The sequence below is a fragment of the Lactuca virosa genome, chromosome 3 (genome assembly GCF_052849685.1).
Source record: "Lactuca virosa cultivar CGN04683 chromosome 3, Lactuca_virosa_CGN04683_v6, whole genome shotgun sequence".
In the NCBI taxonomy this organism is placed as follows: Eukaryota; Viridiplantae; Streptophyta; class Magnoliopsida; order Asterales; family Asteraceae; genus Lactuca; species Lactuca virosa.
Genome location: NC_136428.1, coordinates 128413783 through 128433502, shown reverse-complemented (window position 1 = coordinate 128433502; position 19720 = coordinate 128413783). Strand labels below are relative to the sequence as shown.

General features: G+C 33.9%; 1 protein-coding gene across 1 annotated transcript; it reads right to left on the bottom strand.

The window, feature by feature from the left end:
• Positions 1-457: 457 nt before the first annotated feature.
• LOC145164040 (protein FAR1-RELATED SEQUENCE 5-like) lies at positions 458-16043 on the bottom strand. The gene is made up of 7 exons (XM_079082763.1): positions 15807-16043; positions 3446-3548; positions 2828-3109; positions 2305-2734; positions 1969-2192; positions 1391-1810; positions 458-1005 (listed from the first exon to the last, which is right to left on the bottom strand). Exons 1-7 carry the CDS (start codon positions 16041-16043, stop codon positions 458-460), a joined length of 2244 nt encoding a protein of 747 aa, XP_078938889.1.
• Between the last annotated feature and the right edge of the window lie 3677 nt (positions 16044-19720).

The following is a 19720-nucleotide window of genomic DNA, read 5'->3' as shown; positions in this document are numbered from 1 at the left end:
AACAAAGTTCATATATGAATATAACAAATTTCATATATGAATATAACTAACTTATTAGTAGAAATAAGTTTGCTTATTTCTGTCATTGTTTTATATTCAAATATTTTCAAAGTTTATTTTTATTTATTCATAAATGAATACGAATATGATATATTCATTTATGAATAACAAAGTAATATGTTAGTATAACAAAGTTCAGATATTCACATAAAAAAGTTCAGATATTAATATAACTTATTTATTAGTATAACAAATTTCACATATTTGTATTCATTTATGAATAATTTACCATATAAATATAACTTATTTTATAGTAATTTAAAAAACAAATATCAACATATCAATTTACCATATGAATATAAATGTGTATTATTCATACATGAATATTATTGTTTATTGTTTTTATCAGCATATATTCATAAATGAATAAAACATAAAAAAAAAACTAAAAAAATCCCTAACTGACTTTTGCTGATTTAGCAGCTCCAACTCTTTCTGGACAAGTACGTAAATTGTGTGGAACTCGTTTTCCACATCCTGAACACATTCTATGTTCTTTTTTAGAATTTTCATATGCTACTTCACCTGCACTTGAAATTCTTTTCTTGATTCCAGAACCTTTATTGCTTTGAACTTCAGGAACATGAATATTAATCTCTTCTGGAATAGGAATAGTAACACCCAAAAGCTTGCATACGACTTCACCATCTGTCTTGCTTTTCAATCCAGGAGAAATATAATCACTCTCAAATTCCTTCAACAACATTTGTTGTTTCTCAGCAAACAAAGCCAATATCCTTTTGTCATCTCTTACAATATCCAAACATGATTCAAAACTATAATATGAATTATTGACTAGCTTTACATTCTCACAATAACCTGAATCGGATTGAAGAGAACTAAAACGATAATTTCTTGATATCACATCCTTTCTCCATCTTTTCAAAATGTACCTTTCAGGAATTTCTTTAACACCACATCTCATCATTATTGTAAAAGCATGGTCTGCATAAAACACCCATACGCTTAAAATGTTCACAATTGCAATTTATTTCTTTCTCTTCAGCTTTTATTTCAACCTCATACAAAAACAAAATTTACACATTTACATTAATATAAGAATACTCATATCAACACTCATATATTCATATATTCATATATGAATATTCTCATATTCATATATGAATATTCTCAAATTCTTATATGAATATTATTACATTTTTCATAAAAAAAACTAGTAAAATTACCTTAAATTCATTTTTAAATTCGCTTATACTGTTGTTGTGCTGCACAATGTAAACTTCCCAACCATCTTCAATACCAACATATGAGTATGTACAGAAAAAACATGCTTTATATATTTCTTTTTGCACCTCAAAAAATAATGTACTTGTATAAACCTTTGATGCTTGCAGTTCTATTTCTCGAGGTGTTTGCATTTTATATGATACTTTCTTTGATGCCTTTTCAAGCTCATGTTGAGTATTCCTTTGCTTTTGAATGACAGTGTCGTAATTCATCATGAAATTCAAAAGTAAGTTCCCACTTTCTGAGTATGTATTAAAGAATGAATTCATACTCTCTGACCTCGACGTAGTCTTCATCAAACCACACATTGGAATATCACTAAAATATCCAGGTATCCATGAATCACGTATTGTAAACATGTCTTTAAACCATCTTGTGTCTTCAAGATTGAATTCCTTCATAAGCAAACCCCACTTCACCTCAAAAATATCAGGTTTCATATTAATGTCCCAAACAAGCTTCGAAAACCTTTTTCTAAAGTCTGTGTTCGTAAATAAATCATCTGATATTTGTATTAAAACAAAAATATTTATAAATGATTAAATAATAATAAGTAAAATAACAATCAATATTCATAAATGAATATAATAATAAATAATATATTTGAAATATATTAAAATAATACCTTTTTTTTCAACTTTTTCATTATATGCCACATACATAATCGGTGCTTTGAATTAGGAAACACATTCTCAACAACTTGTTTTATTGCAACATCTTGATCGGTTAAAACAAGTGTTGGGTCTTTCCCATGAGTTTTAAGGAATGCTTTAAGCAACCAAGAGTAAGACTCAATGCTTTCATTGCTTAGTAACCCCGATCCAACAGTAACTGATTTTTTATGATGGTCAATAGCAGTAAATGGAACAAAAACCATTCGATACCTAACATACAAAAAAAATGTTCATTAAAGTCAATTTTTGATGTATTCATAAGTGAATATAAAAATATTAATATATGAATAAGCTATAAAAAAAAGTAGATATAATAACTTACTTGTTTGTTCGGAAAGTCGCATCAAACGAGATAACATCACCAAATTCAGCATAATATGCATTCTCCATTTCATCAGCCCAAAACATACAGTCCAAAACATCATCTTGACAATTAAACTCAAATGAGTAATTTGGATAGTGAGTTCGACGGTCATTCATTGTGTTTACTATCATTTGGGCATCTTTATAACCAATAACCCTGTTGATATCTCTCCTTAAATTTTTATAGTCAACTACTTTGGGCTTTACAAACTCATACCCACCTCTCAGACTTGCCCTCAACTTATGAGCCATAGTTGGACCTATTTTTGATGTGGAAGCATGCACAATAAACTCTTTTTCTGAATATGACATTTTCCTCGCTTTTTTTAAATCACTTCTCTTCTCAAGTGGATGCTTGTGAAGTTCATCAAACTGAAAAACTTTATAATCTGGAGTTCCATACATAGATTCAAAAATAATCTTTGCTTGACAACCAATAACTCTTGAATTTAAATTTCATTTCCTCCTAACACCACTTGTACCCAATGTGTCACAAGATTTCTTTTTCTGTTTGCCACCACGATTACATATAACATGTTTCTTCTTTATAATCTTGTTATCAAACCTTGACTGTGTGCTCAGTCTAACATCAAAACCACCAATTTCAGCATACTCAGAATACATTTTGATAGCCAACTTTAATGATTTGAAGATTAAACCCTTATATGGAATAAGTTTAACATGTACATCTGGCTTATAGACATGTTCTCCAATTATATCATCACAATATTGCACATCATGTACTGAACTTGAAGATTCACCACCTAAAATAATAATGCATGAATAAAACAATAACATATGAATAAAACAATCATATATGAATACATGAAACTCATATAAATAAAACAAAAAACATTCATATATGAATAAAACATTCATATATGAATACATAAAATTCATGAGGATTCAAAATATATAAAATAAAACATAACTTATTCATATATGAATAAAACGAAAAAAATAATAAATTCGAAATTACAATTATCACACGTTTATTCATATATGAATAAGACAACAATTTATTCATATTAACATATTCATATGTCAATAAATGATAATCAACAAAATTAAAAACAACAAAATAATTCAATAACTGATACCTTCAAAAAATGAGTTCTCAACATCTTCTTCTTCACTCTCACTCATAGAAGAATACAAATCACCATCAATAACACTAGAATTCGACATAATAAACCAAATGATCTGTATAAATAAACAAAAACAATCTTAATATCGAATATATCTCACAAAAAAAAGTCGTCAAGATGAAAACCTGGTTAATTTCGAATATATCTCACCTCAACGTACAAAATATCTGAAAGAAACTTAAATCAGATCGATCAGATGACGTAATTAAGCAATCTCTCTCAGTTCAGAACGTAAACACTACAATGATATATCCGATTAAAAATTAAATCAGCTCCGATTTGAAATAAATATCTCAAACTACTTAACAAAAATCCGATGAAATAACTCCAATACATATTCGAAACTTGATAATCTTCATAATGAACTCCGATGAAACAACTCCAAAACGAAGATAATAAGCGTAATTCCAAACAAATTATAAAAAGAAATAATCTTGATAATGAACTCCGATCTATCCGATTCAAACGATATACATACCTGATCAAATCGGAAACTGAATACGAAGAAGAAAACTGAAACACATATGCGAAACTTCACGATTAATGGAATGAATACGTATAATTGCTAACGAGTTATACAAAGAAAAGAATCTTGATAATGAATTCCTCATATCCGATTCAAACGAGCTAAATATATCATCAAATTGGAAACTGATAACAACGAACAGGTAAGTTCTATGTAAAAAAGTTGCTAATTTACAAAGATACCCTTAATGAAAATGGACACACGCATTTTTTTTAAGGTGAACATGTTAGATAAATGATTGGCTGAGAATGATTCCCCCATTCTCAACATTTTTTATTTTCTCAATTGAACTTACCTATATATATATATATATATATATATATATATATATATATATATATATATATATATATAGGGTGACGTTCAATAGAGAACCATAATTAACCAAGGAACCAATGAACCAATCGTGAGTGTCGGAAATCATAACGATCAACGGCCAAGGAAATAGATGTACACTTTATATTGGACGCACATACACCGGATTATACCAAAAAATCCACCCTTTACAAAAAAACCCACCAATTTTTTTCGTTTAAAAATTTTTTTAGGTCATGTTTTTTATCAAAAAAAAAAAAACTGAATATACTGTTGTTCACGATTTTTCGTCCTCTTTCCATAGAGATCAATGATGATATATAAAAAAAGAATTTTTTTTTCGAAATAAACACACTTCATTTTCTTTAATGAAAAAGTTAAGATCTATTTTTTATAGAAAAAAATTAATAAATATGTCAAAATTCATATTTTTTGTACTTTTTAAACATAGATTCATATTCATGTTAAAAAAAACGATATTTCAATTCAGATTCACATTATGAACTTGTTCAGATTCATATTGTAAACCTGTTCAGATTCACATTGTGAACCTCCTCAGATTCACAGTGTGCATATTAATAAATCAGATTCACAATGTGAATCTGAACTGATCGGAGCTTTTTCACATTGTGAATGTTAAATTTTGAAATATTTACTGTTTAGATTCACAGTGTGAATCTACACCGATCGAAGTTTTTTTTTTTTTTTTGTGAACATTCTCAGATTCACAGTGTGCATAATAATAATTCAGATTCACAATGTGAATCTGAACTGTTCGAGATTTTTCATATTGTGAATGTTAAAAATTAAAATATTTACAGTTTAGATTCACAGTGTGAATCTACACTGTTCGAGGGTTTTTTTTTAATCGGTGTTGATGTTTATTAATAAAGTACAAAAAATTAATATTTTTGGTATAATTAGGTTTTTTTTGATAAAAATAAACTTAAATATTGAAAAAACTAAGAAAATTAAGTGAGTTTTTTTCGAAAAAAAAAAATTGTTTTTTATATATTATCATGGATCTCTATGGAAAGAGGACGAAAAATCGTGAACAACGGTATATTCGGTTTTTTTTTCGATAAAAAACTTTGCCTAAAAAAATTTTAAATGAAAAAAAGGAAGTAGATTTTGTTATAATCCGGTACGTGCGTCCATTATAAAATTTTACAACCCTTCCTTTTGCCATTAATCACTTTAAATTCTGACGCTTTGGATTGGTTCCTTGGTTCTTTGATTAATAATGGTTCTCTATTGAACTTTTCCATATATATATATATATATATATATATATATATATATATATATATATATATATATATATTAATTGACATGATTTATTGTCGATGTTTATTATTATTATTTTTTTGGTTTATGTGTTAATTAATGCGGATATTAATCGACCTAAAGATAGGTTAATATTTGGCCGGATAAACACATGTTTGATGATAAATATGCGACAATTTTTAGGTTACATGTCATTAATAAGTCAATCCAAAGAGGGGCTTATTAATTGACATGATATATTGTCAATTCTTATTATCAAAATTTATAGTTTATGTGTTTATTAATGCGAGTATTAGCCGACCCAAAGGTAGACTGATATTTGGCCGAATAAACATATATGTGGTGATAAACATGTGGTGAGTTTTTTTGGTTCTATGTGATTAATAAGTCAATCCAAAAAGAGGCTTGTTAATTGACATGATTTATTGTCAATGTTTATCTCTAAAACAAGGTTATCTCTTGCAAGTTAGTAATACTGTCCAAAGACTTGATATTAATGTTTGTGTCGATACCTTGTAAATATGTCATAAATTGAATTTATTGATTACAGTTTATGGATTAATGAGCATAAAAATAGATTTGCTTATGTTTGAATTATGGTATTATATCTACTAACATTGATCACATTTATGATTCATGTACTCAATGAGATTAACTTTAAGGAATGTAATGAGGGCATTATGTTAGTTCTCAATTGCATGGATATTGACCATGCATTGTTGGATAGAGCAACATTCTTTGACGATGTTGAGTTTAGGGGAGAAACATGGTTAAAACATTGTCCTTAAGGAGGAATCAATCTTGATTCCTATTATTGCTTTGGATAGTATGCAGATTATGAATCAGTGATCGACAATGTTATTTAATCTCATATTCAGAATACACAAACTCAACAACCTCAACTTTGGATATCCTATGCGTGGTATCATATTTTTTGTCACACCCCCAAACCAAGGATGGCGAAAACGTCCGGGGGTGGAGGACTTCATATATAGTATCACAACAACGAATATAATAGTGCGCAAAGTAAATACAACCATCATAAATATAATTGAAAAGGTTACACCATGGAATAAGTTTACATGTTTCAAAATCAATTACATTATGATGACAAAATGAAACGTTTGACGATTTATCGTCCCATCCTCAAAATGCTGTTGGTTTTCCTGTTAATTCGTTTTTGAAATGATAGGCAGTTTTGAAACTAATACATGTTTGAAAACTAAAATGTTTAAGTTGACCAAAACAGTCCGTGAATGGAGTTGAACTTTTCTGATGAAGGCTGTTAAATGAGTTTAGTTGAGTTCTTGGTGTTTTAACTTGTATTCCCCCCCTTAAAACTTAAGAAAAACATGAAAAGATAGGGGTATGAACTCACCTTGAGTGATTTCAGTAGATGGATGATGGAGAAAAGAAGTGCTCAACTCAAGAACACTTGGGAGGTGCTTGAAGATTTGAAGATCTAACACAAATATGACGATATTTGTGTAAGCAATCTATGATTTGGATGAAAGATAGTAGAATATCTAAGTGTGGGAGGAAGACACTTACCAAATGTGGAGGAAAAACCCAAGACCAACCTTTGAATCTCGAATTTTTAGAGAGAGAAAGTGGAAGAGGGGTGTTTGTTCTTCTTAAGAAAGAGTGAATAAAGTGGGAGGAGAGGGGAGAATATCTCCAGCTTTTGTTCAACATTATGGCTGAAAAAGAGTGGGAAAAGGACAATGATTGAGTAGGTATGGGTGAATAGTGACTAGGGGTTGTACTATGAAGGTATGGGGAGGTTGCTTGTGTCCTTGTCCAAAGGATAAGTCAACACTCCTCCTAAATATCTTACCAACTATATTTTATTCTTAGGCAAAGATTTTCCCCAAAATATAATTAAAATATGAATATTTGGGGTTTATTATGTTAAAATACGAGTTTGGGTGAAAATCCCGCGTTAAAATCTCGAAAAACGGGCTTAAAACGAAGTGTGGGCCAAAAACCGGGCAAAAATGTGAAATTCCGAAGTTCAGGCCGAGAATGCGAAGGCTCGGCTCCTTAGGAGCTTAGAACCGAAAGTAGGTGGGAGCCGAGAGGAGGGTTCGGTCGCTGTAGAGGAATCCGAGAAAAGGGGAAGAGGAACCGAAGGTGCGAAGAGGGAACAGAAGGCGAGGCTCGGTCTCGGTGGCCATCTGCGAGGTTCGGTCCATGCTCGCATCTCGGAACCGAAGGTCAAGTCCTCGGACCGAAGGTCAGGTCCTCGGACCGAAGGTGAGGAGGAGAGCCGAAAGTCAGTCTCGGTTCAGCATGATCAGGGGACCGAAATAGACCGACCGCTCGGTCCATTTCGGTTGAGAGGGTTTCGGTTCTCAGGAGGTTCGGCTCTTAAGAGGTTCGGCTCCTAAGAGGAGTTTCGGTTCCTAAGAGGAGTTTCGGCTCCTTAAGGCCGTTTTTCGCGTAGACTTCCGTTTTCGAGCTGTTTTCGTCAAATTCGAGGGTCGGGATGCCCCGAGTGATTATAAAAAGTTGAGAGAGATTTGGGAGAGATTTGTCATACTTGGAGAGATTTGGCCTACTTAGAGAGATTTGGGAGAGATTTGACATTCTTGGAGAGATTTCTCATACAGAGAGAGATTTGGGAGAGATTTCACATACTTGGAGAGATTTGGCGTACTTAGAGAGATTTGGGAGAGATTTGACATTCTTGGAGAGATTTCTCATACAGAGAGAGATTTGGGAGAGATTTCACATACTTGGAGAGATTTGGGAGAAATTTGACATTCTTGGAGAGATTTCTCATACAGAGAGAGATTTGGGAGAGTTAGAGTGAAAGAGATTGGGAGAGACTTCTTTTGTGACCTTTTTGAGTGTTTGGCTTCGCAACGCAAGGTTTGTACATCCCGTTAAGTCTCGTTATGATTGTTATATGCCCCTGAGGGTTAAGGAATAATGTTTTATCGAGTAGTTTCATCACTTGCCCTGATTAGGGTTTAGAATTTCCGAACACGTGAAAACTCTAAGTGATACTTTGTATTAAGATTGCGAGTTGTTCAATAAGAAACATAATGGAAACCCTAATGTACAAGGGTTAGATGAGTTGACCGGTTTGACTTGTTGACTTTAGTTGACTTTGACTTGGCCAAAAATTGACGGTTGTCACATCATCCCCCCGTTAGAAGGAATTTCGTCCCGAAATTAGCGTTTCGACTGGGACTTCAAAAATTTGGAGGAAAGATGGGGGAACTTTTCGTAGTATAAGGAATTGATATGGTGGGGAACAACCCGCTTGATGTTAAGTGACGACCTTGGAATTTCTTATTGTAACTTGAGCTGAGTCGATTTAAAGGAGTTATTGTTTTGGAATGATAGTATATTTTACGTGTGCCTTTATGCTCTCCGCTTTATACTTGGTATTACCACTATGAATATTTTATAATGTAGTTAGCGAGTTCCAGCATTACGAATGTTTCAACAATTTGTGACGAAATTTGCATTATAAGTCCTACCAGTTCTTTTATAATCGCTTGGTGTAAACTAGTCGTATATCATTAAGATTGCAAGGGCATTCGGATGGGTGACCCCGCCTTACCACAACTAAACAAGGAACAGGAAATGAGGCGGAATCACACATTCTAAGTCCGTAGAATCTTAATGATATATGACCATAATGTTTACACCAGCCATCATAGATTCACTGGTAAAAACCCTGCGTTTTTTTTATATAGGAGGTAATACTTATTTGGGTTTTGTCGTGTTCTCAAGATTTATGGTTGGTATACTTTATTCGATGCTAGATTTAGTAAAAAAAAATTAAACGTCGATGTCAGAAACACGTACTGATATTTATGGGCGGTTCCGGGGTGGTCTCTCTAGCAGTGATCGCGAGCACCCTTCCACCATCATCGGCATTTCGTGGACTTGGGCAGTCCCTTTTAAAGTGTCCCGTTTCGCCGCACTGGTAACAGGCTGGGCTAACTCCAGTGTCGGGGACTTGGTTGATGGGTCGTGCTGGTGCCTTACAGAAACGGACAATATGCCCCTTTCTGTTGCAATTTTTGCAATGCATCTCTCGGCAAGCCCCAGTGTGATGGAAGTTACACTCGTTGCATTTCGGAAGGGTTCCAGCATATCGATTTATGGGTGTTGGCGTGGCGTGGGTTATGGCAGCATGAACAGCAATGCTCTGTTGCTTCTTAGTGAAGTCCTGGGTTGGTTGGTCCTTTTTGTTGTCCCCGAACTTCCTTTTGTTGTTTCCTCCTCTTGCTTGATCCAGGGTGGTTGTCGCCGTGTCATGGATGGAACGATGGTCGATGAGTTGTTGTGCCAATTCCTTGGCACTCTCAAAGGTAGTTGGTCTTGAGGCCAACACGCTATCTTGAATTTCGGAGGACAATCCCCAGAGGTATCACTCCAACTTTTTGTCTTCCGGGATGACCATAGCGGGACAAAGGAGTGCTAGGTCACAGAATCGGGCGGTATAAGTTGCAAGGTCAGAGCCTGTCATTTTGAGGTTCCACAGTTCTTGCTCTAGCTTTTGCACCTCGCCCCTTAGGCAATACTCTTTCAGCATCCTTGCCTTCAAGTCCTCCCAACTCATCGAGTTAGCCACTGTAAGCGTCAGTGACTTAACGTGGCCGTTCCACCAAGTAAGGGCCCGACCGGAGAAAGTGTGAGCTGCGAATTTGACCTTGTTCGCTTCGGGGCACGCACAGATTTCGAAGACAGATTCGGTCTTCTCGAACCATTGCATCAAATCGATGACTCCCCCGCTACCGTTGAACGGATCGGGTTTACCATTGGTGAAGTCCTTAAAGGAGCATTCTCTAAAACGCCCTTGGCTATCTCCTTGAGTGGAGTTATTAGTACCGCTCCCTGCCCGTCGTGCACCATCAGTGCTGATTTGGGACATAGCAGCTGCCACCGCGGCCGTGACCGCAGCTTGGAACATAACAGGATCATATTGGGGAGGCGGCGGTGGTGGATTTGTTTGCGTTCCGCTAGTGCGTATAACGGACCTTCGAGGCGGCATATTTTTGTTATAGAATTTCAAAGACGAAATGAGTATAAGTCTTTTAGTATTGGTTATTAGTCGGGCGTCGTAAAAACTAGGTTATTAGTTTTCAAGTATAGTATTTCCCGATTCTTCGAATGTGGAAAACAATTCATAACAGAGGTCTATATAAATAAACTTATGAATTTAGTAGAAATGACTCGATTGTAATCTTGTGATTTGTTCCATGCCCGATCCACCCCTAAGATCACCCAATGTATACCAGTTGTGTGTAATTAAGCGATAGGCCGTTGAACTTAATGAGTCTGCCCTAAGCCCACAACCAAACAAGGAACAGGACCTAAGGCGGACTTACCATTTCTAAGCCGATCGTCTCTTAATTACACATAACCTTGAGGTATATATCAAGTAATCTTAGAGTTGCCATAAGCAAATTGTTTGTAATAACAGGTTATGAAATATGTGGTAAACTCCCACTGAACTAAAATGCATGCCAATTTTTATTGATATACATTGGTTATATCCTTACCCTTTATATACACACGTAATAAATTTCGCACTTTACTGAACTATTCTCGGTGTTTCTGCTAACATCCCTGAGACGGAGTTATGGTAGTGGGTAGAAGTAGGTTTTGTACGGGCGTTAAGATTTACTCATCACGTTGCTCGCGCGAGAATAGGGGTAGAAGGGATAGTTAATAGACGTCTAATCCTATAATTACTTATAGGGGGTGATCCTTATTAGTCACGTCTATAATCACGTAGTGCATACCAGTTATACATAATCTGAGATAGAATAGACCTTCTAATAAATGACTCTACTCTAAGTCCACAACCAAACAAGGAACAGGAAGTAGAGCAATAGTCATAGATTCTGAGTCTATAATATCTTTAATCATGTATAACCTTAGCGTATGCACTTAGTCATTATAGACCTACTAATAGGGGCCTTTAGTTTTCACATAAGTTGGTTATAGTATCACCAAATACTCCTATAGTATTTTAATGTTTGTCTTATGTTTTCGATGTTTGTTTGTAGATAGAGTTGGTAAGTTTTTAGACTTGTTGCAACGCCACAACCATTCCCGGGCATATGCTAATCACTTCTGGGTCAGACATAGTTGATCAGGCTATGTCATTCCCAGACCTGACTATACATCCCCAAGCCTACTTGTGCCATTCAACAATCATTACTTTTGTTTTGTTCTAGAATGATGCTGACCTTAGTATGTATGCATGCATGCATGTATACTTTTAACAAGAAACTATTTATTTCTAAAAGTATTGTTATTTGAAAAATGTTAAATCAGAGACCTTAGTCCCAATGCATTTATAGTTTGTATATCTTATGTGGTTCGATATACTTAGTTCACTATAAACAATGCTCTGATACCAATCTGTCACACCCCCAAACCAAGGATGGCGGAAACGTCCGGGGGTGGAGGACTTCATGTATAGTATCACAACAACGAATATAATAGTGCTCAAAGTAAATACAACCATCATAAATATAATTGAAAAGGTTACACCATGGAATAAGTTTACATGTTTCAAAATCAATTACATTATGATGACAAAATGAAACGTTTGACGATTTATCGTCCCATCCTCAAAATGCTGTTGGTTTTCCTGTTTCACTGATTTCCTGAGAATACAAGTAGTTTTGAAAAAGTGTCAACAATTAAGTTGGTGAGTTCATAAGAGTTTGTTTGAGAAAGAAACCGTTTTCCTTGTAAAAGCGACAAAGTATGTTTCCAGAAAATCCAATATTTTCTTTATTAAGTGAAATGAATGCTTCTATGTTATGCGATAATGAACCCTAGAAAGGCCCATAGATTTCCTTCTATAATCGCCCAGTGTATATAAGTTATATAAAATTTAAGTTAAATAAACCGTCGAATATAATGGGTCTGCCCTAGGTCCACAACCAAACAAGGAACAGGAAGTAAGGCGGGCGCACCAATTCTAAGTCGATTATGACTAGATTCTTATATAACTCTAGCATATACACTTAGCAATTATAGTTGAAGTCTAACAATTCTAGATGAAATATAGTTTTAACAGAGATATGATTCCAAAGAAAATCCTATATTTTCCTTATAAAAGTTATGTGGTCCTAAATCCCAGGACCGAAAGTAAACAAGTATTTTCCATACTTAAAGATATAAAAGTTGTTCTAAATCGGCATAAAACCCTTTTTAAAGTTAGGTAGTCCTAAATCCCAGGACCGAAAATGAACAAGTATTTTCCCATACTTAAAGTAATTTTTGCAAGTTTAAATCGACATAAACTCGTTTAGTTTTAGAAGTAAAACCCTTTTTCAAAGTAGAATTTTCCATGTAAACTTGAATGATTGTTAACTACCTATGTGAGTCGCTATAACCATACTATGACGAGAAATAACCTGCACAACGTTTTTCAGACGTTAAGATACTATGACTCTTGTCACCCGTAGACCTGCAGGTCCCACTGTAGCTAGCAGCAAGGTGTGGGGTGTCAAACCCAATATAGATCTATACACAATTATCATGCTCTTCCTACAAGAGACTCTGGTTATAACTTACAGGAATTGGGATCCCGTACTCGAACGTACGGGGAGAGAATTGCCTCACAACCTAAGTTAACTAGTTTACACAGGTTCGGTCCATGCTCGCATCTCGGAACCGAAGGTCAAGTCCTCGGACCGAAGGTCAGGTCCTCGGACCGAAGGTGAGGAGGAGAGCCGAAAGTCAGTCTCGGTTCAGCATGATCAGGGGACCGAAATAGACCGACCGCTCGGTCCATTTCGGTTGAGAGGGTTTCGGTTCTCAGGAGGTTCGGCTCTAAGAGGTTCGGCTCCTAAGAGGTTCGGCTCCTAAGAGGAGTTTCGGCTCCTTAAGGTTGTTTTTCACGTAGACTTCCGTTTTCGAGCTGTTTTCGTCAAATTCGAGGGTCGGGATGCCCCGAGTGATTATAAAAAGTTGAGAGAGATTTGGGAGAGATTTGTCATACTTGGAGAGATTTGGCATACTTAGAGAGATTTGGGAGAGATTTGACATTCTTGGAGAGATTTCTCATACAGAGAGAGATTTGGGAGAGATTTCACATACTTGGAGAGATTTGGCATACTTAGAGAGATTTGGGAGAGATTTGACATTCTTGGAGAGATTTCTCATACAGAGAGAGATTTGAGAGAGATTTCACATACATGGAGAGATTTGGGAGAGATTTGACATTCTTGGAGAGATTTCTCATACGGAGAGAGATTTGTGAGAGATTTCACATACTTGGAGAGATTTGGGAGAGATTTGACATTCTTGGAGAGATTTCTCATACAGAGATAGATTTGGGAGAGTTAGAGTGAAAGAGATTGGGAGAGACTTCTTTTGTGACCTTTTTGAGTGTTTGGCTTCGCAACGCAAGGTTTGTACATCCCGTTAAGTCTCGTTATGATTGTTATATGCCCCCGAGGGTTAAGGAATAATGTTTTATCGAGTAGTTTCATCACTTGCCCTGATTAGGGTTTAAAATTTCCTAACACGTGAAAACTCTAAGTGATACTTTGTATTAAGATTGCGAGTTATTCAATAAGAAACCTAATGGAAACCCTAATGTACAAGGGTTAGATGAGTTGACCGGTTTGACTTGTTGACTTTAGTTGACTTTGACTTGGCCAAAAATTGACGGTTGTCACATTTTTCATCAATTTTTTTTATCTCTTTTGGTTTTGAGGTAAATACAGTAGATGATTTTGTGTATCACAAATTAAGTGGGAGTAAATTTATCTTTCTATTTTTGGGCATATATCTACGCAACTCAAGTTTGGATCATAAGAAAGCAACCAAATGGATTTTGAGATATCTATATATAACAAAAGGCTATATGCTCAACTATAGGAAATTCAGATGTTTTGGAGACAATTTTTATTAAGAATATGATTTTATAAGATGCCAAAATGGTTACTGATCCATATCATGATACTTTTACATTTTAGCATGATGAGGCATTTCATGGAATAGACTTCGGTAGTTTCTTCCATAACGGTAGCATAATTTGTAGCATGGAATATGGTTGCGGAAATTTGTCATGAGGCTACACATTATTGGTATTGAAAGACCACTAAAGTTGTCATAATAAGTCAACAATGTTATATTCCAATAACATAAGTTCTATTAAGTCAAAGCATATTGAGATCAAGTTTCCTTCTATTAATACAATACTGGAAAAAAGTAATATATATAGCACATATGAACAAACTCCATAAAAGTGGATCCGCTCATAAAGGGATTACCTCCCTAGGTATTTCATGAGCATACTGCACACATTGGTGTGATATTTGATTTTAGTGGGAGTTTTATGGTGCTTTATGTGTTGTTTAACAATAATTATGTTTTTCTATACAAAATTAAGAACTTGGTTAACTATAATATTAGTTGCATTTATTTGAAGTTTGATCTCACTTCAAGTTAAAGAGAACTCGTTGGAAATCTATTTAGATTTTAAAATCACACATGATATTTAATCTATGTCGTTAGTTATATATGTATATGTGACCATTAATGGGTTTAGTTACGTAAATTGTAACGAAGACCGCTTTGATCCTATACTATTATGATTAGTAGACGAGATTTTTTAAGGGTACCAATATTATGATAACATTCATTAAAGCGCTTATACACTTATACGTACATTTATATATTTGTGGTCCAGTGGGAGATTGTTAGATAATTATAGGACCACATCATATATATATATATATATATATATATATATATATATATATATATATATATATATATATAATGTTATCATTAAATCCAATTATTATGGTAAGAATATAAATTGTTAATGGATCGATTTATAGAATATTTACTTACCTTGTGGGTTGAGTTCCCGGTTTGACTCAAGATCCTCAAGATCCCTTCCATCTCTAAAATTAGGGTTTATATCCATCTCTAAATACATGTGATGAGGAGCAAATCAAAACACATGAAAAGATACATGTAAATTCGTTTATGGTTTGCTGCAGGATTTTAGAGAGAGCTCTTGAGATCAACTGGAAAACTCAACCCTAGTTGTTCAGATCCGAAGATCATAATGAAATCATGTATGTAATCGTTCTTTCAGGTTTAAAGTTTTCCTTTGACATATTCGAGATTAAAGATCAAAAGTTTATGCTTCCGTGTTTATGTTTTGGTTATCATAATAACCAACATGTAGTGTGTCTTGTAGGCGGCCAATTCTTCAGGAGTAGCCTTCTCTTCATCAATCTCATTGAACTCTTTCTCAAGGACATACTCCTTGTCCTCGAAACGAAGGGCCATCTTGATGTTCCGCATCCAGTCATTATAGTTGGTGTCATCCAATGTCACCGCGGAGCAGATGTTTAACAACAAAAAGTTATAATTGGAGGAGGAGGAACCAAAGGCATCATTTGGAGTGGACATCTGTAAAAGAAAGTAGTTTTAGTGAGATAAGAATAATCCTTAATATAACAGCCCAAAAACCGAAATATTAAGGCTAGGATCCAACTATATAATTAACAACTTAGAAAAGGAATGTCGTAATCTAATTGTAAGTTTTATAAAGGTAGGTAAATGACGATTTACCAATTCCACCAATAGAAAACGAAATTTGAGTGAAATTCCTAGATCTTTTTGAGATTCATTGAAACTATTCAATGACATGTTTAATCTCGGATTATGCTCTTCCATTTGTGATTGGGATACCGAGGATCACAAGCAAAATGTGAATAACCATGCAAATTAGCTTAACACTCTCGATGCCATTTATCATCTCATTTAAATGTGCCGGTAAACCACACGCGCTCCATTAATCACTGATAATTTTCGAGACGCCTATTATCACTCTTTATAATCACTATTAGTGTGCTGACTAACCACACGCGCTCCACTAACTACTATAAAGTATAATGTGCAATTTCATGGGTTAGCATACAAATTCACATTTTTCCTAAAATAATCAAGATTGGGATTTTCAAAAAAAAAAATTAGTTACTTTTAATTCATTATACTTATTAATGAGAATTAATTGTCCTATCAAACCCGTTCGGCTAACGACCCTCCACTAATCAAGGAAGCAGTGGGTGAGAGTGGACACTCATTCAAATACCATTTATAGGCAATTTCCTTATACCCCCTTATAGACTAGCTTCGTGAATGAGACGTACTAGCGGTTCGACTGACTTATTCTTATACATATAGTAATAATTGAAATTTTAGTTTTACATATATTACAAGGTGTATTTTAAACTTTTCAAAATACTAGGTTTATTATAAATTTCGAAAATTAATAATAATTTAAATTTAAAATAAACCAAATAATATCTGACATTAATTATTAGGATCAATTAATAACTAAATTAACTATTTACACACATAAAAAATAATCATATTAATCAATAAAATAATTAATTAAGTTAAAGATTCATCTCCTAACTTATAGGCTTTTATTTTATTATCAAATATTCAGCAAATTCAGATTTGGAAGATATTTAAGGCAGATAATTACCAAATAAAAGCATATTAGGAAGATAATTATGAAAAAACGATCTGTTCAGATCTCACGTCATGAGCAGCAATGCTCACGTCATGAGATGCGATAAATCTGAAAATTTTAGTTTTGATAGATTCACCAATGTGCAATCACATGAAAGGTAGCCCTAGGCTCTGATATCACTGATGAAGAATGTAGGTTACAAAAACAATGCTCTAAGTGGAAAAACATTTAACAATTATATGATTAGGGCACATGCAACCTAAGAAGGATCTATATGTTTCACATAAAGGCAACATACTATGAACTATCAAACTACAAAAAATTTCTATTAAATAACCTAATTCATAAGGATGAATACATAGCTTGTTGATTGTTGAAGTAAACAACGAATAATCCTTTTGTTGATATTTTAGAAGTAAGCACAACAAGCGTCGTGCTGTAGTGGTTCACATCCAACACAAGCAAGAAGGATATTGAGGAAAGAGTAGGTAGGAGGTGAGAATTCTGGCCAACCCTTGGGTAAATATGAGTGCCGAAAATCAAAAGCCTAAGGCCTTTATATAGTGCAACAAGGAAACTCTAAATAACCCTAAAACCAATATAATAATATTATCTTGTTTTTGGTAATTATCTAGCTTCCTAATTATCCTCCAAGAATAATTATAGAACCCCTAGAACACTCCCAAAATTGTGCATAGACTAGGGAGGTTCTAGAATGCCTTTTGCTCAACTATTGAATAATTACACTTTAACCCCTGTACTTTTAGTTAATTCTATTAATTACAAAATTAATTCCAATTAATTTCTGATTAAATATTAATTAAACATTACTATTTCTAATTAGTATATTATTCTCATAATATATTAATAAATTATTTATTTAAATTTATTAATCAAATAATAAGTCAACCTCTCTCTCAGAACGTCTTGTCCAATTGCTAGGTTTGAGGGCAACCCAAAAGGACTGTGCTACCATCAATTCAAGTTTATACCAATTATAGTTATGGGCTTAGACACCTACTCCAACACCTTTCTTTTACGCATTTCTGCTTCAGCAACTATCAGTATCTCAACCAGATCAGTTAGGGTCACACCGAGATTCCTTGTATGAAAGTTCTCAAATAATTAATCATATGACTTAGGAAACGAGATAAGAGCCAAATCAATGGCTTACTCCTTCAGGAATATGACACTCATTCTTTCTAATTTTTAATGTACATTTTCATTTTCGGAACATGCGCACACACAAAATTTCTATCTTCAGGTTTACATGCCAATAGGGCTTGAGTAGTTTCATATCTTTCAACTTGAGGAAAACGTGATGTTGGGAGAGTCACATGAGGATGTGGAAGATTTGAAGAGAGAAGATGTCCAGTTCCATCATTACCCAAGGAAAGGAAGACAAATTCACATTGACTTGAATGAGGAAGACCATCTCCAGATGATTGAGGGAAAGCATTTCTATAAGAACGAGGAAGTCTATTTTTATCTTCATAAGACATCTAAAAATAGGAGAAAAGAGAATTCAAATTAGTTGATTTTAATCTTTAATTATTACCCCAAATTTAAATTAAGGCTAGGATCCATATTTTAATTTCATAATATGAAGAGGGATGGCATAGTCATATCATGAAATTATTTTAGGTAGGTAGAAACATTTCACCAATTTCAATCACATGAAACTCCTCAATCTTATGAGATTTTCATTGAAACATCAATGGCATGTTTAATCTTGGACTATGATCTTACCAATTATGGCTGGGATGCTGAGGATCACAATTAAGATATGAATAACCATGCAAACCCGCTCAAACACCCATTGATGTGACGGTTAACCACACACGCTTCATCAACAACTATAAACACAAGTTATTTCATCATTTCATATTTATAGTCCCACATTAGTGTGTCGGTTAACCACACGCACTCCACGAACGACTCATAATGAAAGGATGTGTGTTTTCATGGATTAGCATACAACTTCACATTTTTCCTGAAGTAAGTAGATTGAGAATTTTACATGAGGTTCTAGTACTCTATATCATTATACTTTTAATGAGATTACGTCCTATCAAAACCATTCGGCTAACGATCCTCCACCACACAAAGGAGTAGTGGGTGAAAAGAACACCCATTCATCGATCATTTTATAGGTTGTTTTATTATATCCCTCTTAGAGTGTGGCTTCATGAATGAGGCCTATTATTGTATTGACTGACTTTTAGTGATACATATAGTATTAAGGTTTTACATATGTATAGAGTGTATGTTAAACATTTTACAACATAAGGTTAAATATCAATTATCTAAATTAGTCATATAATTTATCAATCAATTTAAACCTAATATGATTTAATGTTTTGTTTTAATTAAAAAATTAATTAAATTAATTAAATCATTTAGAAATTAAATAATTATCGTTAATTATACCTTTAATTAAATAATTCGAAAATAATCCTAATACTTCTAATTTTTGAAATTAGGGTAAGGGTTACCAAGTTTTAATTGTTCAATTTTTAAGGCATTTAAAATAACAAATAAGGAAACTAGAAACCCTAAGAAAACCCGAGGGATTTTCGAAAATAGGCAATGGGTCTAGGGTTTC

Coding starts and splice junctions, on each gene's coding strand:
- LOC145164040 (XM_079082763.1), bottom strand. CDS start 16,043: ATGTCCACTCCAAATGATGCCTTTGGTTCCTCCTCCTCCAATTATAAC. Junction 3,549..15,806: donor ACAAGACACACTACATGTTG/GTTATTATGATA, acceptor TTATTTATACAG/ATCATTTGGTTTATTATGTC. Junction 1,006..1,390: donor AGCATCAAAGGTTTATACAA/GTACATTATTTT, acceptor TGTTTTATGCAG/ACCATGCTTTTACAATAATG.